This window comes from Zootoca vivipara, chromosome 1, assembly GCF_963506605.1.
Source record: "Zootoca vivipara chromosome 1, rZooViv1.1, whole genome shotgun sequence".
NCBI classification, from domain to species: domain Eukaryota; kingdom Metazoa; phylum Chordata; class Lepidosauria; order Squamata; family Lacertidae; genus Zootoca; species Zootoca vivipara.
Window position 1 is genome coordinate 85245713 of NC_083276.1, and position 25253 is coordinate 85270965.

At 44.8% G+C, this 25253-nt stretch overlaps 1 protein-coding gene across 3 annotated transcripts in view; it reads right to left on the minus strand.

Annotated features, from left to right (window-relative positions):
• The window catches only part of CFAP65 (cilia and flagella associated protein 65), a 40950-nt gene extending 15837 nt beyond the window's left edge, over positions 1-25113 (minus strand). The window contains exons 1-22 of one of the 3 annotated variants that reach the window (XM_035127255.2): positions 24939-25113; positions 23783-23865; positions 23201-23382; positions 22000-22102; positions 20500-20666; positions 19360-19556; positions 18266-18411; positions 15996-16218; positions 15171-15436; positions 14235-14435; positions 13630-13992; positions 12690-12827; positions 11116-11361; positions 8597-8821; positions 8126-8284; positions 6966-7131; positions 6742-6870; positions 5501-5717; positions 5132-5260; positions 3846-4022; positions 3315-3381; positions 1699-1809 (exon numbers count right to left, since the gene is read on the minus strand). In XM_035127255.2, the coding sequence (XP_034983146.1) occupies positions 1699-1809; positions 3315-3381; positions 3846-4022; positions 5132-5260; positions 5501-5717; positions 6742-6870; positions 6966-7131; positions 8126-8284; positions 8597-8821; positions 11116-11361; positions 12690-12827; positions 13630-13992; positions 14235-14435; positions 15171-15436; positions 15996-16218; positions 18266-18411; positions 19360-19556; positions 20500-20666; positions 22000-22102; positions 23201-23382; positions 23783-23857 (3687 nt within the window). In that variant the 5' untranslated portion in view covers positions 23858-23865; positions 24939-25113. Of the gene's footprint in view, positions 1-1698; positions 1810-3314; positions 3382-3845; positions 4023-5131; positions 5261-5500; positions 5718-6741; positions 6871-6965; positions 7132-8125; positions 8285-8596; positions 8822-11115; positions 11362-12689; positions 12828-13629; positions 13993-14234; positions 14436-15170; positions 15437-15995; positions 16219-18265; positions 18412-19359; positions 19557-20499; positions 20667-21999; positions 22103-23200; positions 23383-23782; positions 23866-24604; positions 24726-24938 lie in introns of those variants that run through there. The other 2 variants (XM_060278167.1, XM_035127245.2) reach the window with 2 other exon arrangements.
• Positions 25114-25253: the final 140 nt, after the last annotated feature.

The following is a 25253-nucleotide window of genomic DNA, read 5'->3' on the forward strand; positions in this document are numbered from 1 at the left end:
AATTAAATGCAGGAGCAGAGGGGGATTTATAGAGAAGTATCAACAGGGGAAAAGTGGGGTCCTGAACCCTTGTGTTAAGTGATTCTCCCATGCAAATGCTCCTCCAGCAGTTCTCAAACCCCTTTCAGACATTCCAGTCTCTGGGCTCATCCACACTTCCACTTGTCCTAGGCCTAGAAAGCATGGGTCCAAGCGGTTTTCAGCTTGTCTTGTGCCTGTCAGACCCGGAGGGTCTGAGTGGTTTTCTGTTTGCCCCTCCTTAGTGCTGAATCGAAGCAAACATCAATACACAAAAAACCCGTTTGACGTTTGCTCTGATTCAGTGCTAAATAGCAGGTTTTCCGGGAGAAAGCAGTGGGACAAGCACAACTCTGGATGAACCCTCTGTGGGAAATGAATTAAAATGGCATGGAGTAGCTGCTGAAAAGGACAATTGGTGACTGGGGCAGGATACCAGTCCTCCCCTGCAAATGTGCCTGTGCCTGCATTGGCCTTAAAAAGCACTAGAAAACCCATGTTCACTTTATAGTTTGTAGCAGCACTCTCACCCAAAGCATACGTTTCTCCTGCCAACCATCACCCTGTTCCTTCTCTTTTTTTCTTTTTCTTTTTAATTTGTTTGCACATTTTTCATTTACAGTCAGTTATAATTATTCCAGTTACATACATCATCTCCTAACTCTTCTCATCTGGAGTTCCCAACCTACTTTTCCTTTACATCCTAACCCAGTCACTTTGGTTTGCTGCAACTCCTAAAGCTTTCCAATCCTTCCCCTCCTTTCACTCTTTGTTGTGTTTTCTGGTGTTCATATGTTTAACCCTACTTGTAAATTTATATTTATACCACTTCTTTTTAAATACTCCTCTAGTTGTTTCCACTCGCTTAATACCATTTTTCTCTTTGTATTTCTTATTTTGGCCGTCATCGTGGCTAATTCTACATATTCTATTAGTTTATTAAGCAACCACTGGTCTTTGATCGGGGTTTTCCTCACATTTTAGTGTATAGTACCCTTGCTGCTGCTGTTGTGTAAAGGAAAAGGTTTTTGTTTTTTTACTTTTTCTGGAATTTCCTGTCCTATTTTAGCTAACAGGAATGCTTCTGGCTTCTTGGGAAAGGAACATTTAAGCATCTTCTTTAGTACTTAGTAAATCATTCTCCAGTATTCTTTTTTGCAAATTCGCATTACCACATGTGGATTAACGATCCCTCCTTGTCTAAACATTTCCAACATAAGTTGGAGCCTCTTCTATACATTTTAACCAGTTTGCTGGGCGTTAAATGCCATCAGAAGATCATTTTCGGGATGTTTTCTCTAATTGTGTAACATGCTGAGAATTTTATCGTGTTTTTCCATATTTTTTTCCATGCTGATAATTCTATACTAGGTAAAGGTAAAGGACCTCTGGGCGGTTAAGTCCAGTCAAAGGCGACTATGGGGTGCAGTGCTCATTTTGCTTTCAGGTTGAGGGCGCTGGCCAGGTCATGTGGCCAGCATGACCGAACCACTTCTGGCGCGAACGGAACAGTGTGACGGAGGCCAGAGCGCACAGAAACACCGTTTATCTTTAATTCTATACTGTTCCTTCTCTTGGAAGGTACCTGCCCATACAGATCTGGACCTTTGAATTTTCTTTTCTCCTCATTGCTTTACAACATTCTGTTGGGGGGGGAGGGAAATACTTTTGATACCTCACCTGTTTAGGAGGCTCATAGGTGCCAATAGCAATGGGCGTGAACATATGCTTGGTTGAAGTGAAGTGAATGTATCGGCGCTCCATTTGCAGTGTCACACCAATAAAGTTCAGCTGCAGGTGCAGAATAATTGTAGGGGTGGGGGGAGGAATAGACTGTTAGTTTGTACCATGCAGATCACAAACACAATGGATTACAAAAGCAGAAGACATCTTGCGCTTGCTTCACTCAGAGGGGCTATGCAGAGGAAAGTGTAACAGTATGAAAGGAAGGCTTTTTCACTCTTATCCTTCGAAGATAGTTGAAGCAGTATGACTTCAGGGAATAGCTTGGCAGCATTGTCAGGAATTCTTCTCTTTAACTCTCCCACTGAAGAGGTTTAGGGAACATGCAGTTAAAGAGTTTCTGGCCACCTGGCTGAATAGGATGTGTGCCCCCCAACCGGGACCCCTGCACTCAGCTGCCCCTCTGGGCAGCTATCAAGACTTGTGTCAAATGGGCAGAGCCAAGGGCTTCGCACAAAGGCACAGTTAAGCCTTGTGTTTTCACAGCCTGCTCAACAGGCTGGATTTTCAGCTGACAATGATCCCTGAAGTGGGGCAGCGGGGAAAAGAAAAATAAAGGGTGATGGGAACACAATACTCTCACAGGAAATCTTGGGCACCTAGTGGAGGTTCAGTGGGCCATGAGAAAGGTGCCCACTGGAGCACAAGGTGACTTTGACTCTAACTGACAAGTCGAATGGGAGAGAGGGGGGAAAAACAGGGAAGGCAGGCAAAGTTCAGAATTTGAGACCAACCAAATGCAGGAAACATGAGGGGCATAAGGGAAGATGGCATGAAGTAATAAAAGGACTGTGGCTCATGTTTCGGCTTGGGAGGAATGATCTGACCCACAGCCCTTCACAAAGTTATCTAGTCAGGATGTGAGCCAAAAGTGAGGTCCTTGTCAGAGAGCTGGAAATGAGAGGATGCTTCCCACAAAAGTGCTTGCTGAAGGGAAAATTCTGCCATCCATGTGGCCTTACTGTGCAGTGAGTAGAATAGTAGAAATAAAATACAGTGGTACCTCGGTTTACAAGCACAATTGGTTCTGTACTTAACCTGAAGCGAACTTTCCCATTGAAAATAATGGAAAGTGGATTAATCCGTTCCAGACAGGTCCGTGGAGTACTTAAACTGAAAATACTCAAACCGAGGCGTACTTAAACCGAGGTATGACTGTATGGTTATGCATGAAGAGCTATAGTTCTAGGATAGGTTAAGGTGTTAATACCTGAGACCTATGGGTATAAGACAGTATACAAATTTAATTAATAATAATCAGTGCTTTTGGGGGGAGGTACTCAAAGGTATGAACTGGCATCACTCTGTTTTCTTGTTTAAAAGTGTGGCACTTACTGTAACAACTTCATGGTGAGTATTTTTCTAGAAAAAAGCACTAATAATAATAATAACCAAAAGGCATACTTTGTCCCTCCACCCAAGAGAAGGCAGCTTCAGGAAAACAATGTCTCCTACTGCTATACCATTAAAGGAGCCTGACTGGCTATAGGAAAGGGTTTTGGAAATCCTCACCAGTGAGGACAGTTTCTGAACCTCTCAGCCTAGTATCGTACCAGAATTTCTCGGCCATGGGAGATCTTCAGCAGGACTGGAAGCCGATCAGTGCCAATGAAATCATGTCTGGGGGGGACAAAAAACCAATATCAGAAACACACATAGATGAAAATGTTCCAGGCTTTTAAGCAGGAGAATCCTGCCTCAAACAGCAGATTAGCAACAATACATTTACCTGCCAAGAGTTGCACTGTTGCAGGTAAAAAGCCAGAAGGACAGATATGTCTGGAAAGATACGTTCACCTAGAAATGCCTCATTTTCTACAAACTCAGGGCACTGAAAATTTGGGCTTTGGAGGAAATAGAATCCATGCAGCTGTTGGCTTTTTCATGGTGCAAGGCTATGTCAATGATGGTGACTTTTTCTGCCTGGGTGTCACACTAAGACAACCTTGATAATGCCCAAGGACAGAAGATGGCATACTCAATGGGCCCTTGTGCTGGTGGATGCTAATTAGGAGTTGACCTTGGTGTTTGGGTTTGGGATCAATTTCCACATGGGGAAGGAAGGAACCACAGCATGTAGGTACCTGTAGGATAAGTGTATGGTTTGCTCTTGCCCTGGAAGCAGCTTTCCTGCCTTGGGGGAAATGGCAAAAAGCTGGTTATCCTGGATCCGCATCTGATGCAGCTCGCTGGGGTCAAACTCTGTGCTTTCTGCCCAGTATTCCATTTCAATCCTCTGGTCAGAAGGAAACAGAAAGGCCCTGGGAAGCAGGCAGAGCAAAGCAAAAGACATCACTTAATATTGGAAACCAAAAAGAATCAAGATATGAAAACCAAGAGAGCAGCCTGCCTTATGGTCACATTGACAAAGCTTCCCAACCCTGAGCTGGGCAATATGCATAACATTTAAATAAATAAATAAACTGCTGCACCCAGGAAAAGCTGACAGTGGGCCACCTAGTCCAACTTCTTGCTTGAGGCAGGAATTGAGAGCTAGAGTATCCTCAGCACTTGTCTGTCAAGTGTCCTAGGTGTGATTCAGGTATTGCAGGGGGTTGGACTAGATGTCCCTTGGGGGCCCCTTCCAACTGCAGTTCTATGATTCTATGACTATCACTAGCAACAGGGAGCCCACCTGCACCATAGACCATTGGTTCCATTGCTGAACTGCTCTTATTGTTAAGATGTTTCTCCTAACAGAAGAGGAGGAGGAGGAGGAGGAGGAGGAGGAGGAGGAGGAGGAGGAGGAGGAGGAGGAGGAGGAGGAGGAGCTTGGATTTGATATCCCGCTTTATCACTACCCGAAGGAGTCTCAAAGCGGCTAACATTCTCCTTTCCCTTCCTCCCCCACAACAAACACTCTGTGAGGTGAGAGGGGCTGAGAGACTTCAAAGAAGTGTGACTTCCCCAAGGCCACCCAGCAGCTGCATGTGGAGGAGCAGAGACGGGAATCCAGTTCACCAGATTACGAGTCTACCGCTCTTAACCACTACATCACACTGGCACAGATACAATCAGTCCCTGTCTTTACTGTGCATGTTCATGGAATCACAGAATTGGAAGGGACCCCAAGGGTCATCTACTCCAACCCCCTGCAATGCAAGAATCTCTAAAGCCATAAACATTTAGTTGTGCCATACAGAGGGCCACGGAGCTCTTTGGGACATAAAGACCTGCAACCTGGCCACCAGCAGTCCTTCCAACAGAGCTTTTGTGTATCTGCATGTTAAAGAAGCCATGTCTGCACTGTGAGTCCTATGTAAGTTCCTGCTAGGGTAGGTGGCTGTTCTAGATGCCTGCCACCAGAATTCTACAGGGCTGTCCTAACTATTCCCTCCTTCGTTAGGGCCAGGAAGTGGGGATTACTCACCAGTTCACGGGTATCCCCCCATTGTTTTGTAGCATCAGCACAACTACTGAGGGCACACTTCTGACAGGAGCTGCACCAAAGTTGAAATCCAGCATGACAGGAGTGTAAACCGGAGGGATTGGCCGTGTGCTTCAAATGAAAGAGAAAAAGGATGTGAGAAAAATCCATGAGGAGGTGTTCCATGGTGGGGCTGGAAATCCCAAGTGTGGTTCACACGCACACCATATTTCCTAGCACTTGTTTGCCAGAATAGAAAAGGGGAAGGAAGCTGTTGTTTCAGACTGTGAGGAAATCAGGAGTACTGTATCCCTGTGTATGAAACAGAAGAACTAGGGGTTCAGGATCTGGCAGAAGACAAACTATTCTTACCTATGCCTGGTAGGCACCCTGAAGGTGAGCTCCTGTGGTGTTGGATCTAGCTCCAGATACTGGTTCAGTCTCTCCAAAGAGAAAAGCCGCCAGAGAAACAGCTTACTGATGCCACTGGCACTTCCTGTCCCACAGGCATCCGTGATGCAGATGGATGGATAGACACCTGTTGCTGTCACCTGGCACAGCAGCTGCTTTTCCCCAAGAGGATTCGCGGCTTGCATGGGGAGACAAAACAGACTTGCAGACTAGGCATCATAAAAGTAAAACTTTTATTATTTTATAGATGTTAAATGTCTCCCTTCCCCCACATCTCTCCCTTCCCCCACATTTGCAGATTGCAAATCTCCCTCAAGGCTTTGCTACTTCTTGCAGACTCTCTGCGTTTTTCTACCGCATGGATAACAACAAAATGCTGTTCCTAGAAAGGGGGCCATGGCTCAGTGCTAGAAGATATGTTACAAGAGCAGACGCTTTTAGAGTCAATCCCCAGTATCTCCAAATAGGAAAGGCTCCTATCTGAAACCTAGAAGCTACAGCACCAGATGGACCAGTGGTATGATTTCTTTCCCCAAATAATGCTGAATTGAACTTTGTTCTGCAAGTGTCACCAGCACCTCCTGGCTATTGTTACTGACAATGAAGTCAAGGGAGAGCAGATGTCAAGCTTGTGGGATCTACTTTTTGGGGAAGGGGTGAGAAACCCCTGAGGTTTCTGCACCATCCTTCATCATTTCTCCACTCCCTGTTACAGTTTGGGAGCCTACAAACCAGTTTGCATTTTGGGTGAACAACAGAGCTATTCCCTTCTCTGTTCAGCCTATTATTGCACATGGAAATCTTGGGCATTACTGTCAGTGAAGTGGATTCATACAGGTATGAGCTTTCCACAAATGATTAAAGATGGTTGAGGACCACACTTTCTTCAATTGTGAGAGAAAGCCCTCAGGTTTAAACAAAGTAGACCCTGTACCCCAATGCCAGATATTCATTTGTGGGCTGAATAGGGGAGGATAGAAGCAAATAAGGTAAACAGGGGAGCTCTCTTTCTGCTTCACAAGCCCACAGTTTAGGCCAAACCTTCCATTACCACATTCCTCAGCCACACAGGTTTTCTATAGGTTTGATGTGTAGTCAAACAGATGGAGCCTTTTCATCTGGTGTGGAACCTCTCCCTGCTGAGCCCACCCCATTAATAATATCCTTGGTGTGAGGCTGCTTTCATACTTTCCATTTCTCACCTTTGGGAGTGGAAATGGCATAATAGATTGTCCAGATGTAGCGCAATTGGCGGGTCGGCCTAATAATCCCGCGTACAAAGATCTTTCCCCGAGCAGGAATTGTCCCTTTGTAGTGGTCAAGTTCTATTGCTGTGAAGAGGAGAGACAAAAAAACAAAATTGTGAGTATGGAGAGAGGCTTTAGGCAGCTGCAAAGCACAAGAAATCTGCCTTTCCATTAAATACCTAAGGAGTCACTGGCAACTTCTTCAGGGTCACATGGTCCAGTGATCAACTGCTCCACACTAAGGATGTATTTTAAGCAGCAGGCTCCGTTGTTAAAGAAGGCAAATTCACATGACTGTGTACTGCCAACCAGGATGTTGCCAACTTCTACCTGCTCTTTTTGTCCCTGCAGAGCAAGCACAACACAGGAAGTTTATTAAGCGACACTGACAATGGGTATTCCATGCAAATAAATTCTGAAATTTAATACACTGAGGAAAAAGAATAGCATCGGGAGGGTAGGCCAAGGGTCTCATTAGGATCGCTATTCAATCCATCACTGCCAGCAGCAGTGTTTGTTTTTTCCTGGTGGAACCCCCAGAACACAGTTCCAGGAACTTTTTTTTTGTCAAATCTGCTCACCTTCTCTGGTGGGTGCAGCTATCTCCCTGAGCAAAACCCTCTTCTCCCAGCCTCTTCCATGGTCTGGGGGCAAATCCACACGCCAGAGCAAGTGCTAAGCAAGGGCTAGGGCACTGTTGCTGAGCATGGCCAAAGGGTGGAGCGAGTGCATTCCCAGAGGAGTGGTTCGGCACTCCGCTGTTCCGGATATACGTTGCAGTGTTGCTTGGCGAGGGGAGGAAATGCAAGCAGCCCTCCATTTTCCCACCAGAGAGCGCGGCAGCAAGCTGCAGAAGGGCAGCCATGGAGAGCAGTGGGGTAATGTCACTCATGGAAGGGGCGAGCGTGTGGCAGGAAATGCTGCTCTGCCAGCAAAGGTCAACCGTGGGCTGGATGACGGCAAAAACAGTGGGCCCTCTTAGGAATAAGACCCTCCAGCCTGCTTTGCAAAGCCATTCCGAAAACTTGTTGGCCTGTTCGTTGGTGAGTGACGATGCCAGCATTGGGAAAGAGCAGTGTGTCTCTGAGCAAGTGCAGAGTGTTCACCCTCTGACCCACCCCACCCCTTGCAACTGAGCAGTACTTTTTTTCTAGAAAAAATGCACTGGCCAGCAGGTAGAGGCTTCGTAGCACTACCAACTGGAATTCCTGCACTACCTGGCTTCCATAAATGCCAGGTGTCATCTGGGTACGCTTAAACTATCAGTTCTGTGATTGCACTTGCACCCTCTTCCAATATGGTCTTGATGACTTCTCCTGCCCCGTATGCTGTCACTTACTGTTAAAGTGCTCTGTGATCCTTCACCGATAACCCGCAGGATATAGCGGGCAGTCTTTGGGGTATGGCCTTCCAGAATCTCTTGCTCTCTCCACACTATCACCCAACTCCGCAGAAGGTATTTGATCTGCTCACTGGGAGTGAAGGTCCATGTCTGAGCCTGAAATCGCATGCGAGAGAGAAGGCTGATCAGGAATTCACAGCACTCTGCCTTCTTGGGGTGCAGCATCTGGGTGAGCAGGTTGCTAGGGATACAGGGGAACCCACAGGGAGAACCCAACTTCCTCTCCTCCCCATTTCCACACCCAGAAGCATGCAGGGGTGAGTCCATATATCTAACAAAATATTTGTCTTTGGCACTGGTTTCGCATTCATTGCTATCTTTGGCTTGGGCCCAAGGAGGACTGTGCTATATTTCAATGTAATTGCTTCAGATTGCTTAGTGGAAACAGAGTGACCAAGGTCTACTCACCAAAGCTTCATTGGGCAATATAGTCCCTTCAGCAGGCTGTACAGATAAAAGGTTTTTGTCTGACTGTTGGATTTTCCACCTGAAGAGCATGGGTAACCGGGTGCAGTTCTTGATAGTGAAGGTGCGTGAGGAGGAGCTGCCCACATATGTGGGTTTGAAGTACAGGCTGCCATCACCTTCTAATAGTAAGACCAGGGGCTCAGCGCTGCTCTGAAGGTGGAGCTCCTGAGGAAGCAAACATCAGCAAGAATCTTCAGCCAATGTTGAAAGCCACAGCACTTTCACAGGAAAGTTGAGCCAGGCTCTAGCTGGTATGGACAGGCCTGGGAAAACTGAGACACTACACAGAAGGAGGCACAAGGGTAACGCTGCCAAAATAGTTTTTTTCCATTTGTGAAGTTCTAGAAGTGCCATTATACACAATGGTTTTCAAGTGCAAGGTAAACCATTATACTGAACCAGGAACTGCGTGAAGGTGTGTGCATGCGATGGTGTATAAACATCGTCTATAGCACATAGATTGAGACAGAATAGCCCGGCAGATGTGAGATGCAGCATTCCTAACCTCCTCTTCACCCAGGAGAGAAACAAAGCAAGCTGCCACTGTAGTTTAATTCTCCATCCTCACGTCAGTCTCCAGCCTGACAAATTTTTGGCAGGCTAAAAATTTTTGGAAGCTTATTTAAACAAGAAGAGTTTGGATTTAATATCCCACTTTATCACTACCCTAAGGAGTCTCAAAGCAGCTAACATTCTCCTTTCCCTTCCTCCCTCACAACAAACACTCTGTGAGGTAAGTGTGGCTGAGAGACTTCAGAGAAGTGTGACTAGCCCAAGGTCACCTAGCAGCTGCATGTGGAGGAGCGGAGACGCGAACCCGGTTCCCCAGATTATGAGTCTACCGCTCTTAACCACTACACCACACTGGCTCTATAATGCTGATATAAACCAAAACAAAATAAAAAAACTTCCTTCCAGTAGCACCTTAAGAGACCAACTAAGTTTGTCATTGGTATGAGCTTCCATATGCATGCACACTTCTTCAGATACACTGAAACAGAAGTCACCAGACCCTTATATATAGTAAGAGGTTGGGGAGAGGTATTACTCAGAAGGGTGGTGGGAATGGGTGATTGGCTGATAGGTGTGGTAAACCTGTTGACAACTGTTAACGACTGCAATTGGTCTCACAGGAAAAAGCAAGGGGTGAGATGGCTAAAAATAGTTTTATCATGTATAATGAGATAAGAATCCAATGTCTCTATTCAGACCAGGTCTCCCCATGGTTTTAAGTTTGGTAATAAGTTGCAATTCAACAACTTCTCTTTCCAGTCTATTTCTGAAATTCTTTTGTAATAAGACAGCTACTTTGAGAACTTGTATGGAATGTCCTGGGAAATTGAAGTGTTCTCCTACTGGTTTCTCTGTCTTGTGATTCCTGATGTCAGATTTATGTCCATTTATCCTTTGGCATAGGGTTTGTATATAGCCAGGCTCTACATTACAGCCGCATCTGTTCGAACTCTACAGACAGAGACTCTCACCTAAGAGATCTACAGCAAACCTTTTTAGAACTAAAATATCCGCCCGATGAAGTTAAACAACAGAGCAACAGAGCCAGACTGATACCCAGAGAGAACTTGCTGACTTAAACTGATAATTTTGACTTTAAGTGTTACAAGTTGTCTTGGGACCTATTTTGCAGCTGATGAACAGAATGAAAAACAAAAATAATGCGCACTTCAACCTCATTCAGCCCATGTGGAAGACGACCAAAAACCATACTACTTTTTAAAAATAGGGTAGATGTGGTTTCCAGTGCATCAAATAATTACCGGTATTTTTATTACCAACCTTCACCCTAAGGTCCCAAGGAGGATCACAATAATTTAAAATACAACATTAAAAACCATTAAAACAAATTACAGTCACACGAATAGTGTGGCTCCTCAAAAGAAGCACCTCAAGTACTGAAGCATCAAACTAAAGAAAAGAGATTAAAGAAAGGTGCTGATGTGGGTTGAGTGGGTAGCCATTTTTTAAAAGGCTAAACCAGGCATCCCCAAACTGTGGCCCTCCAGATGTTTTGGCCTACAACTCCCATGATCCCTAGCTAACAGGACCAGTGGTCGGGGAAGATGGGAATTGTAGTCCAAAACATCTGGGGGGTCGAAGTTTGGGGATACCTGGGCTAAACAAATGCTCTCACATTGAACTATTACAGCAGGGGTGTGCTTAGCCTCCAAATCATTAGAATATTAAGATAAAGAAATTAGGGCTCACAGAATTGTAGAGTTGGAAGGGACTACCAGAATCCTACTGCAGTCCAACCCGCTGCAATGCAGGAATCTTTTGCCAAGCGTGAGGCTTGAACCCACAACCTTGAGATTAAGAGCCTCATGCTTTACCAACTATTCCAGGGTGTTACAGACAGGGTGAAAGGGTATGTCCCTCTTCACTGTATAGTGATAGAATGGGGCAGAGAATGAAAGGAAGATTCTACCTTTTCCTGCCCCTACCTGGGTGAAGGAGGGCCAGAAATTGAAATGCATGGACAAGATGTGCTGCTGTATAGATGTTTCCACTGGGCAAGTTGAGAGGAGAATGATCTGGTGAGCTCCAGGTGCAATATACCCACAGTTGGGCTTCACTAGGATGGAAGGACACTTCTCCCGGCTTAGGCTGAAGCTTATGGCAGTGGTACCCACGTTGGAGAGCAGCATGCTGCGATAGGTGGTGATGTTTGGGCTCACCGGAGGGAAGACCTAGAAGACAGGAAGAGGTTTTGGTTGGAGGAATACCTCATCTGCATTTATTCTCTTCTTAGCATCTCTGCCTTGAATAGCCAGTTGGGAAAGGCTGCACTTCTTCAAAACAACGAGGGCCACATAAAATGTATAAAATCCAACTCACTTTCCAAGATCAGATCCATGAATTTAACGTTCCTACCCCTTTTATTGACTGGCGTAGCAGAACAAAATTAAAATCCCATGCACAGCTATCCAATGATTACAATCATGGAGTCTTTTGCAAGCTACACCTGTGCAAAAATTAATCTCATTTTGGAAGGGAGGGGGGTGATTCAGAGGCGACATACAAATGCACATGCAAAGGGAAGTGTGCACACATGATTCTATTGTGGGGTTACCTCAGCTTCCTGCCATACTCTCACAGGACACACACTTGGGGTTTCTGTCTTGCTTTCCAAGCACCTTGCCTACTTATCTGATCAAACATTTGTTCAGCAAGGTTTTTAAGAAAAAAAGTTTGAAAACACTTTTATGCTTTAAAACCTTCTCTGAGGGTGTGTGGGCAGGGGAGAAGATTCAATGATTGACATAAAGGCTGGCCAATCTTTCACTGTGCACAGCCTTTTCAAGTGCAAATTGGAAGTATGGGTTTCCCCTGAGCTTAAACGGACCAAAGCACAAGTGTGTGTCCACAGCAAGCTCACCCACTCAAATGTTGTAAGTCTGTACACACCCAAATAGAATTAAAGGAGGTATGGTCTAGTTCAAAAACCCAGGCTTGGACAAGTGCCTCCTGTTGTAAAGAATAGGAAAAATGGCCTTCATTGTTATTGTTCCCATTTTACAGATGGGCAAACTTTGACTCCAAAAATAAAAGGAGGGACTGCAAATATGTTTTTACCATACTATAAAACTGGTAGGTATTTCCCCTTGGAGGTGGATCCCTTGTTGACCTCTGGTGTCACTGACTGGGTTGAGGCACCAGCCGAGGCATGCTAACCCAGAAACTCTGCTAAGGAGAAAATAATAATTTCCCCCAAAATAGAAGAGGAAAGGGAAGAGATCAAGAAAGCCACTCCAATTTCTACTTTATCAGGAAAGTACACGATGCAAGGCTCCGGCTAGGTTTGTAAGTACACCAAAGCAGAAAGAAAGCTGGAGTGACCAAATGAGCCCTCAATCCAGTGTGCCTAGATCAGTAAGTGCTCATCTCTGTGGCCACTGGGTGTCCTCATCACTACTTTCCGAAATTTGTTCCCTTTCTGGAAAATGGAAAGAATAGAAACCAACAGGCAGTAGATGAGAAACACCCCACCCCAGAAGGAGAAGGCTACCCCTCTCACCTTGTGGCAGTCCAAGTCATACTTTGGGATAAAGTGCTGCCGCCCAGGTTGAAAAGTGTGTCCGCGCAAAGAGATGGCTAAGTCCCAGGATGGGCACATGGTGATGGGCTCCTCAATGTTGTTGAAGTTCCGCAGCACCTGCCAGCGACAAAAAAAATAAAACTTATTTATTTTAAGATTTGTTAGTCACTTTAACCCAGGCATCCCCAAACAGATGTTTTGGCCTACAACTCCCATGATCCCTAGCTAAGAGGACCAGTGGTCAGGGATGATGGGAATTGTAGTCCAAAACATCTGGAGGGCCGAAGTTTGGGGATGTCTGCTTTAACCTGCCAAAGACAAGCCAAAGTGACTTACAACCAAACTAGGGTGTGCTGGGATCTCTCTGATGGGCAGCACGATACAGCAGGGCTTCATCTGTGCTCTACCTTAATGCTCTGCCATGGGGTTCCAAGCCAGAATTTTGTACCAGAAAGAGAACAAAACTGCCCATCACTAATCATCATTTTTTTATATATATCTGTTCCCTCTTGTCTTCTCAGCGGACGTGGCAATTTAACGTTTTGCTAGAGAGTGCTTTTGCCAAAAGGTTCTGTACTAACCAGCCAACCAGCCCACGTTGTGATGGCTGAACCATCTTTTTTTTCTTGCTGTCCTCGCGACCAGAGAAAATTCTGAACCCAGGACAATGGGACCATACATTTAAGCACAGTAAAATGCACTTTAAGCACATGGCTTCGCCCCAAGAATCCTGGGAACTGTAATTTGTTGGGGGTGCTGGGTATTCTAGCTCTGTGAGGACGGAACGACAGTTTCTTAGGAGGAAGTCGTAGGCTTTGAAAGTGCATTGAATGTGCTTTAAATATATGGTGTGGATCTGCCGAGGCTTGAATTTCAGTGCCATAAATGTCAATGCTTTGGACACCAAATTTCTACTCACCTTATAGAAGGCAAAGCCCTCCAGTTCAGCTGCATACATGGAATTGAGCAAAGAAGGCTTGAAGGTGACATGGTAAGCCATAGTCTTCAGAGGTGGGATGTCGCAAATTTCTGGGATCACTTGAAAAGGACTATGTGGCTTGTTTGTCCATATAACCGTGATTTTCCCCTTTGTGTGATTGGTCACGCAGAAAGGGAGTGGTTGTACCTCTTGAAGCTTTGCACAACAGCCAAAATCATACTCCTTGATGCTAAGGCTAACGTGGGGAGGAAACACCGTGAGGTCACTGCTTACACCGTCATGGAAATATTCAACCATGGGCTCAAGGGCAGGGTACTCTTCAGGAGGCTTATCCTCCAGCATCTAAAAAAGGGGGGGAAAGGAGAGGTGTATGCCTAAACCAAAGAGAATCATCTTACTCAAGACAACATTCAGCCCCCAGGCCTGAGCTTCCCATCTCTGCTATACTCAATAGAGTGCACTCTGGTACTGGAGTAAGCACTCAAAGTCTAGCAACTGTGATCACATGCAAACTCGGCATGGGCACCAAGACATCAGTGATTCTGTGGAATCTACCTCTAGGGGTGCAAAACTGAGTACTGTACCTCCGGTGGGAGTGTGAGAGCTCCGGTTTCATCCACCAACAGTTTGCCCTCCTTCAACATAGTGCCCAGGATGTCCGGTGGGAAAAAGGTCAGTCCTCTGGCCATGTGTGTCTTGTACCTGGTAATGTCGCTCAATCTCAGAATGTTTGGGTTCATTGTTTCCGAGTGGCAGGTCCCAATCAAATCTATGAATAATGGACCCTGAAACAGCAGAGACACGGTGACTGAACAGTCCACTTCATCTGCATTCTTTACAGGAATATAATTTTGCAACTTTCGCCCATTAATATGTTGTCCCAAGGGCCCTTTAAACATCATCCCTCCCTGTCCCTCCAGGGACACTTTTCCATAAGCAGCTCCCCCACCAACTATGGGAGCCTTTAAATGCCAGGTGTGAAAGGGCCAATCATGTGGGATCTGATCACAGAATAAGCTTCTCCTTGGGTTTCTGGGTACTGATTCCATGAGAAAGATCGACCATGTGGGTGGTCATTTAAACATTTACTCCAACTGCTCACAGAAAAATAGCTCCGGTGTGGTTAGGGTGACATTTAAAGGGATCCTCGGTCAAATTTTCCAGTTATCTGGAACCTCTGTTCATAAGAGGGACAAGAGCTATCGAGCAGAAAAAAAGATGCACTAGGTCAGGGCTTGAGGTCTAGACACACATTACAGGGTCATGGAGGTTAGGGCTTGAATAAAATGCTGTGCTTCTAGGTCTATTTAAGAAAAGCTATCCAAGATGTGGAGAATAAGGCATTGGCCTGAGAAAGCCTGAGCAGTTCCATTAAGGATATTTGCCTGATAAAGCACAACAACCAGGCAAAAGCGAGGGTCTTGTTCTCTCCATGAAATGGCATTCAACCACCCCCTGCTTCACTGGAGCACATAACCAACAGACCTGTTTCAATGGAAGATGTATCCTAGCCCTCTTACCTGATGATGAACTAGGCAAACCACTCGCCGGTAGAAAATTATTGGGTAGGTGGGTTGGAAGGTGACCTTCAGTGTGATAGTGGACATCCCATCCAAGATCCCAACAGGACAGTCAAAGGAAAAGATACTTTGTTTGCAGTCAATGTTAAATTGATAGTAGGCTGGAACATCAGAGTTATTGGTCATCTCTAGGGGCTGAACTAAGTACTCTCCAAGGTTAATGCAGCTAAAGTAGACAACGGGGTGCTGAAAGGAAACCTCGGGACCTGGAATGACAAACAAGGCCAATTTTCACACCATTGCTGCTATTGAGAAAGGAGGCTGTTTTTAGTTTTTGTATACCAATAGTTCCCAATTCCCTGCCCTCCGGGGTTGGTTATTATTGTTGCTATAAAAGTGGTTGATCCTCATCACCTATCTTCATTCAGCAGTGCTCCCAAATATATAGACAGTCTCACTCGCACAGCGGCAAGAAGACATGCACAGAGCCCCCCTCCCTCCACCCAGATGGGGTCAGCCTCTTTCTGCTAGGAGGGCAGGGTTCCTTTTGCTAAAATCTCAAGAACAGACACGAATAGAGGTCCAACCCAAACAACCTCTGGTTGCAACTTAACTATAATATACAACAACTCGCAACTCTTCAAATGCAGATGCTATCGGAAAGTAGCACCAGCACGGCTTTGAAATCTTTGGATAAAATCTTTCGTACATGCTCAATATCCAGCAAGGTACCATAACCCAAATCTGCTGGAATCAGAAGCAAAACACTGGTATATGTGCTTTGATGAAGCACAGAGACGCAAAAGGGCTCTTACTGCCTTGTACCTTTGCATGACCCTGTCACCTTCAGCACAGAATGGGTGTGGCTCCCAGCAGGCAGAACAGTGAAGTAGTCCACACTCTTTACACCCACGGTGTGTGGACTGAACCTCACAGGGATGACCGCCTTCCCACGAGCTGGAGCAATGTTTTGGGTGGAGTCACAAGAAAAAACACGATCACGAAGCACTACTTCCTTTGCTCTCTCAATCCTGAATGGGGCACTGACCTGCCGAGAGACAGAAAGTGTTATCCTTCCACTCACTGAAGAGAGAAAAGCCTACAGCCTTAGGCCAATCCTCTAAATTGGCAGTTTTTTATTCTGATGGAAACTTTGGTAAATTCCCACACAAAACACTCATAAACCCCTTTGAGTAATTGGTGATGCATCTGGAGACCAGCAGTCTTAGCTTCTGAGACACTGTATTGCAGGAATATAGGAATTAAAAAGAAGAAGCCGCCTTTGTGGTCCTGTGCCTATGCTGCCGGGGAAACTGTACACAGAGATCAAAGACTTCAGCAGAATGGAAACTCACTAGCATCTGCCTGCCCTCTCTACATTCTACAACCATTCTACAACCAAGTGTCTCCATTAAATCCTATGTCCAGGCTCCTGCCATTCTTGGCAGCTGAGCTCTCTGCACAGACTATAAATTCCCCTCAAAATTCCCAAGCAAAGGTTGCCACCTACTGTGTACATCTAGAGAAAACTTCCACATTGTGTAGATGCTTTCAGAGTGTTGATGGAAGTGTGGTATTCAAAGAACGAACAACAAATAAAATAATTTATTATGGCAAATGTAAAGTATGCAGTCAATGTTTACAGCTGCTGTTTACAATTAAGTTGTAAAAATCTAAAAGTTCAGCCAAGTGTCTCTAGCAAATGACTGCAATTCATCCTCATTCAATCATTCACTGGTATAAGAAGTTCACTATTGCTAATAAATGTCCCAAACAAGGCCAATGTCACAATCCTTTCTAACATGTACTGGTACATCTCAAGAACCACTGTTCTGGAAAAAGTGGCTGATGCTTCGGCCAAGCCTCACTTTGTCCTTCCCCACTCCAGGTTCACAGGACTCCACTACACTTCCAGACTTCGCTGGACCTTCGCTGGTAAGTGAAAACAAGTTGACTACATTGGTGAAGAAGCTTCATGACTTTTTGGCTCACTCGTCAGAAGAATCTGAGGATGCAAAGTCTCCTCCAAGATTATCTATAGATAAATTTGGTATGGTGGAAAATATTCCAACTCCAGTTCCAACTCCAATGGAAAACTGCAGGGAAGAAGGTAGCAGCTCTTCTGAAGAGTCCAAATCGTTACGTTCACTACGTTCCAAAAGGCTTGCTTTGATTATTATAAGAGCAGAGACATCAGCTGTGGTGCAGACGGAAATGATTATCAGTGTAGATGGTGTGCTGATGGTGGAGAGTTAATTTGCTGTGACACTTGCTGTAACACCTTCTGTCAAAAATGTGTATTACAAAACTTTGGACAAAAAGCACTATCAACCATACAGGATGAAAGTCTATGGAAGTGCTATAGCTGCAAACCAGAAACTTTGCTGGATTTGGTTACACCTGTGATATTGTGTTTGAAAATTTAGAACAATTACAGCAAAATAAGAGAATCAGAGCTGAGCACTATCCACCATTGAACCAATTGGTAGTGTAACTCCTAATATATTCTGGCTGCTGGGATTCTTGCAAAAAGTGTCAGACTAGGTAGACAATTTAGTGAGGAACTCCCACTGTTCCTAAGCAGGACTTGCTCAGGATCACTTTAGAGAGATTAGTTGTGCCTTAACTACCAGGAGGCCCTTATTTTGTAAATTTAGGGCATGTTTTGCCACTAGTTTCAAAAACATTAAGGTAAATGTACAAGGCTAAATTGGACATGTGGCCTAGAATGAGTGAGGTGCATGCGGGGGAGGGGCACACAACACTCTGCAAGGGCTGAGGGTGAAGGAAATGCATAAGGGTTGAAAAATAAGCCCACAAAGTGATCATACTAACTGGCCTCGACACTATTCTGGATCAGTACTTACATGTGAATTACACAAATCATGAGATGCTTGAGTAAAGCTGGAAAGACAGATGAACCCTTCATCACATGTCCAAGACATGTCAAGATTTTACCTCACTATTGCCCAACCATGGGAAGCTTTTCTGAAAAATATAGGCATGTTGTAGGCACTGACAAAGCAGAATATGGACATGTCCTCTAGGTCATGATAATAAATCTGCTTGAAAACTCAAGGATCAACTTATCGTACCACAGACACATTGAAGACATCCACATATTTTTCTACAGTGCTGCCAGCAGCCACAGCGCCAAAGCTGAGCACATCCCGGAAGTTTCTAAGCCTGGCATCTTCACACGAGTCTCCTGGCACATTCACCAGCAGGTGGGGATATTTAGCTGCAGAAAATAAAGATTATTTTTTAAAGCCAAAGGTGGAGCCTTCCTACACTGAAAACATATTGGTTTGGGCATTTGCATCACTGTGTCAAATATCTAAACTGAAGCAAAATCATTCAGTGACCAGTAATCTGCCTTCTGAACAGTTCTCAGGCCATGAACTTTCTATTCAGGACAGAACCCCTCTAAATTATGGATCTTCAAGAACAAAACACATGGAAATGAGAGAAATCAAACTTCCTATAAACATGAAATGAAACAGCATTTATCCTTGTGCAAGATGGGGACTGCCTTTGGAAGAGCACAGGGATTAAAATGGCTGCTCCATGGGGCCTTTTGGAGCCTGGAATATCTATACTATATTTCATAACATTTATACGCTTCCTTGAATGGATATAATAAATAAATAATAATAATAATTTATTATTTATACCCCGCTCATCTGGCTGGGTTTCCCCAGCCACTCTGGGCGGCTTCCACCGAATATTAAAAACAGTACAGCATCAAACATTAAAAACTTCCCTAAACAGGGCCGCCTTCAGTTGTCTTCTAAATGTAAAATAGTTGTTTATTGCCTTGACACCTGCTGGATAGCTTAGGCTATCTAAAAATATAGCAGATACTATGATGATTTCTAGTAGGCATTAGGTATAATTTTAGGCAGCTGCACATAAAATAAGAATATGTGGCAAAATTAGATAAATTGCAAGTGAGTGAGAACAGGTGAAAAATGAGGTGCAGATTAGAAATGTTCTCAGCAACCAGGAACATCTGAAAGCTAAGACCTTTTGCAAAACAGCAGATGGGACCCTGTATTACAGGACTCCTTTAGCTCATGGGGTTTCAGGGTTGCAGGTGAACCCACAGGCAAGAACATAGATACCCATAAAACCTAATGTTATGGCCTAAATTGTGTGCCCTTTTGCTTTAGAGTTGAAAAGTCCTCACCAACAGCTTTCAGCTGGATGGCCTTTTGCTCCGGAGTATCTCCAAAACTGCATATTGCCGATATGTTGTGCACTTGAGCCATCTCAGGTTGAAATATCACTTTCATTGTGCACTCTTCGCCTGGATCCAACAAGCCACGAGAAGGAAGAATGCAGAAAGAAGGTGGCACCTCCCAACTAAAGCATGTCAGTAGTTCCCTAGAAGAAACACACACTGTAAACCTGGGATAAAGGTAAAGGTAAAGGGACCCCTGACCATTATGTCCAGTCGTGACCGACTCTGGGGTTGCGGCGCTCATCTCGCATTATTGGCTGAGGGAGCTGGCGTACAGCTTCCAGGTCATGTGGCCAGCATGACAAAGCCACTTCTGGCGAACCAGAGCAGCACACGGAAATGTTATTTATCTTCCCGCCGGAGCAGTACCTATTTATCTACTTGCACTTTGATGTGCTTTCGAACTGCTAGGTTGGCAGGAGCTGGGACCGAGCAACAGGAGCTCACCCCATCACGGGGATTTGAACCGCCGACCTTCTGATCGGCAAGCCCTAGGCTCAGTGATTTAACCCACAGCACCCTCAAGGCCTCTCTGCCTGACCCTCAGGACTCTCCCCAGGCAAGACGACCTCCAGAGCTGCACCTCTCACGGGCCCCACATTGCACCCTCCTTGTAGGTTTTTGCCTGACTTGAGTACATTCATGAACTACAACAGTGATTCTTGCCTGCCTAGGTGGATAGAGAAGGACACTTGGGGGTGAAGAAACTAGCCTGCTGTAGCAATAAATTCCTATTTATTGCTCTGCCTACTTTCGCCATAGGCTCTGCCCACCAGCAGCATGTGGCCCTCAGGAGGTAATGTGGCCCTCAGGCTGAATAAGCTTCCCCACCCCTGCTGTACACCAAAGGCTTTAGAGCAAAAGAGCTTTTCTCAACATCTCATTTGATAGTGTCTTTCCACAGTACGGTATCGCAAACAGATGCCCTTTGGAAAACTTAGGGGCACTCTGTGTCTCAGAGGTAGTATATGGAAAGACATGATAGCAATCTCCAATGGCAACCATAGCAGGAATGGGTCAACTGTATGAATCCCATCCTAATCCAGTGAGTAAACAGCTTTAGAGGCTACAGACAACTGTACTCACCCATCATTGTACATGGTAAAGGAGGCCTCTGTAGAGTCATAGACAGCACATGCAGGAACCTGAATACTCTCTTGGAAAAGCAAATCAAGGTGCGGTAGCTTGGCTACCAGAGCAACAGAAAACTCTCCTTCTGCCTTTTCAAAAAGAATGCTGTCTTCATACTCTTTCTGCATAAGAAGTGGAGAGAGAAGAGGCTCATCTGGCTGAACTCCATGCCAAGTGCAAAGAACAGGCAGGCAACTTCTACATACACAGAGCAGGAGTTACAAATTCATGCATTCCCAGAGATAATAAAAGGACTGACTGAGCATGAGCAGCTGTGCTATGCTGTGATTAGGTCAACTTATTTCAATGATTTCTGTCCCACATTTCAAACACTTTTTTTCCCAGAACAGCTTACGTAACAATATGCGATACAAAAAGCATATGCAGACAGCAGCGTTAAAAACCAGCAGAAAAAAAAAACCTATACAGCAGACTCGGTCATAAAATACCACACAGATTTAAAATATATTCAGATAGCATCTACAAATTGTAGACAAGAGGGCCTATCAGAGAAGAGAATCTACGGCTGTGGTGTAACCTCCACAAAAAGAAGTTCTGTTCCTTGTACCCTCCAATCAGATCTTAACTACTGATGGGCCCTAGAGTCAATATTATGATGCAGACTACCCTTAAGATAAACTGCTCCTGGGACAAATTGAGCCCGAAAACAAAAAAATTCCCCCATAGCCAGTGGCAGAGGAACCCTCTCCGGCACCCGGGGTGAGACGCCAAGGGGCAGGGTGGGACGCTCAGCGGCACATGCATGACGTCTGTATGGACACCCATATGGATGGCACGAGCCAGCGGCAGCCCGTACAGATTGCACATGCACAGCAGCCGTATGGACACCGCACGCGAGTGGCAGCGTATACGGAGGCCGCACGAGCGGCACCCCTACTGACTGCGCATGCGCCCTCGACCGCTCTACAGCTGGGAGAGGCAGAAGGCATCTTGTCACCTCGCCCCCCCCCCGATGGCACCCGAGGCGGCTCGCCTCCCCCTTTTGTACACCCCTGCTCATAGCTCATTAACTACAATATTTTGCCACTTTGCTGAAAAAAATATTGTGAAGTTGGTGCAAATGAAAGGTGAACACAACAGTTTTGCAAATGTCAAGGACATATGTTAATTGCACTATTACCAACAGATCAGTATTTTTACTGTGCTCAAGAAATTCTGCCCTGCTTCCCCCAGATTTGAATTCCTTTCTGTTACTGAAGTGGGAACTGCAAATCAAATCAGAATTCATACATTTGTGACACCAAACAATTAACAAGTTTGGGCTGCAACAGGAGGTGCACAGGGCAGTACATTCTCCCAATCTTCACATAGGCTCGTAAGTTCAATTGTCATCAACTTTCCTTGCCTGCCAAGTTAGAAGAGGACACAGAGAACACTGCTCTGATAGACTGGTGCTTTTGGAAGAGAGGTAGGTATATCCCTGAACTGGTTTACCTTTTCCAAAGGGCAGAAGATGATGGGCAAAGTTATGGACATCCCAGGACTCAGAATAATTGGCTGTGGGAAAACAGTATTGAAGAAACGAGTTGTTGGAGGCCTGGAAACAAATCAAAACTAAGTAACCATGGAACGTGGAGATGGAGGTGATACAAAACAGAACAAAAAGCATGACTATGAATATTTAAGAACATTTTGTATGTTCTTTTGTATGAAATAAATAACATTCTGAAAAGTCAAAACAAATCTTGCACTGTCAGATTTAAAGATACTTAATATGCAGGGAAAATACTTTGAAGAGAATAGTAATAAAAATGTTAAAATTCAGCACCAAATAAAGACCTACCTATTTGCCCTGGCATTTTTAGTGTTGCGTTGTAATAACTGTAGTAGGCAGCCAGTGCTGTGTTTTCAGCAGTTTTTTTAATCATTAAGTTAGTTTTATTATTTATGGTTGTTTTTATGGAATTTTATGGAATCTATCTTATATCCCAGTCTTGGCTGGGGAGGGCAAGATACAAATAAAAGATGATGATTCTTATTATATCCTGCCCTGGGATCCACTGAAATGAAGGGTGGGTTATAAGCATTTTACATACATACCATACCATACCATACATAGTAAAATTATGGTAAAAACCAGAATTGCTGGAAAAGTACACAATACACCTATCAAATGTGAAAAACCTAACAAACTATGCAATCTGTTAGAAGTTGCCACGCCAGTAGATAAAATATATTATGGTGGCAACCCTATGCATATTTACTTGGGTGAAGTCCTACTGAAATCACTGGGAGTTACTTCTGAATAATCATGGCTAGGATCAGGATGCAGGGGTTGCAGTGACCATCCAACATGTACACATTTGTGCAATGTGAAATATCAGCAAAGTTTTACTCAACAAAATAGGGTTGAGTGGCGAGTGGCAAATGACTACAGTCATACCTCAGTTTAAGTACGCTTCGATTTGAGTACTTTCAGTTTAAGTACTCCGCGGACCCGTCTGGAACGGATTAATCCACTTTCCATTACTTTCAATGGGAAAGTTCACTTCAGGTTAAGTACACTTCCGGTTAAGTACAGACTTCCGGAACCAATTGTGTACTTAAACCGAGATACCACTGTACTGCTGGAGTGGAAAGAAATTGCAAGGCAGAGAAATGGCAGCTCCTTTTGCCTTCTACATGGCTTACACACCTGAACTTCAACTTCTGGGGTTTCAAACACACATTTCTCAAAATGAGGTGTTTTGTGAATTCTTTTCCTAGACACCATCCTTGCCAGGTGAGACTCTCAGGTACTTCAATACCCCAGAAAATATTCTTGGTTTTTCTTGCAGTGAAGAATGAAGGCTTCTTCCGCACAGGCACCACCAGCTTCTAAAGAAACAAAGAAAAGCAAGTTGCCATGCTGCTCATTACTTCATCAGAAAGTATCCACGTGAGCCCAAAGATTTAACAGGAGAAACTATGCCAGTGTTTGCCACAAAGTACACTGGAACAGATAAGAAAACATTCTTGTTTTGAAAATCCTACCCAGCTGCATAGAAAGTTGAGATAATTTTAATCTGTTTTAGTATTTTAACTTTTGTATGCTTAAAAGTAAGGTTGTGAATGTTTCTTGATTTTATTGATTTATCTTTTTTGTAAACTGCTTTGATGTGTTTTACAATCAGAGTAGTAATTTTATTAAATGAATAAAATGCCAGTGGAAATTACTCACAATTTAAAACTTGAAGGCAATGAAAACTATCAGCTATATAGCACAAAGATTACTCACCTGCTTGGTACCACGACCACCGAATCTCTGAAGTGGGTCTGAGTTGGCTGTGTATCTGTACATATGTGTCAGCATCTTTGCACCTGAGAGAGCCAAAGAACATCTCAATTGTAGTACAGCAAAGCTGCTGGTGACAGGAGAAGGCTGTTCTCTAGGGTGAAAATCTGGCAATAATGGAATTATGGGACCGATTACTCCGTTCCACATAAATTGAAAACAAAACATTTAAAATAAGTAATCTTATGTTTCTGTTTCTATGGGCGTTGCTAGGTACTTTAAAAACTCAGGGCACCGATTTGCATATGAATAAGTATTTTGTGTGTGTGTGCAAATTAGGTCACTGAGCAAATAAAGATGCTGGTTGAGGTGGGGTCTCCCTGGCACTGTGCTTTGAAACATGCCCAGCAGCAGCGCTCCCCCCATGGTTACTCAATGGTACGCAGCACTGGTACCTCTTTTTTGTTGTTAAAAAGTGTGGCACTTTTAACAGCTTCATTGTGAGTAACAGCAGGGCTCTTTTTCTAGAAAAATAGGTGCCCAAGAGCATGTAATTTTTCACACTTTTTAAGAAGGGAAACAAAAAATAAAATAAAAATTCCTTCCAGTAGCACCTTAGGGACCAACTAAGTTTGTCATTGGTATGAGCTTTCGTGTGCATGCACACTTCTTCAGATACTCCCTTTAAAAAGGGAGTGAAGGACAGGAGATCTGGAGTGCACAGTGGGTGGTACTAAGTGGAAGGAATATCTTGCTTTCGGTAAGCACCAAGAGGGCGGCGGGAGTGTGGAGGTCGGGCGTCCTGGAGCGGGTACCGGGTCCTACCTAATATTCACCTTCCCACAGCTCAGGAGATGGAAATCCTAGAACAGGCGAAGAATGCGCGAGAGGAAGATCAAAGCAGGCGACGAACGCGAAACCGGCGTTGCTACAGAAACGAGACGCGGAAATGGCCTATCCGAGTAACTAAGTACGGCCGCCGTGGAGGGACATTCCTATTGCAAAAGTGCGTTTGCGGGCCGTCCCGGGAAAACGAGACCAAGGTGTGCGCGTCGTGAATGGGGCAAGCTGGGAAGCAGCAGGTCCAGCCAGGAGGTTTAGTTTAAAAATAAGAAGGAAGAAAGGAGATCAGACCCCCCACCCGCTCCGCTCCCCGTACCTCATAACGAAGCTGGCCTGTAGAGAGAGCGCTCGAGCAAGAAGTAGCATTTCTCCTCCCCTAAGAAAGTGGCTTCTTGTCAAAACCGCCGCCAACTTCAAGAGGGTTCTGTTCCGTGTGTAACCCTGGCATTTATTAATTTTTGCCAGCTGCGGCTCACTGAACTAGATGAAGGCAGGTGCTCGAAGAAGCGGGTGGGTGTGTCGCGGGCGGGGCGATCTAATGATCTTCTAAAATGCTGTGGTCCTCCAGATGTTTTCACTCCCAACGCCCACCAGCCCCAGCTAGTATGACTAATGGCCCAGTGTTTGGTAG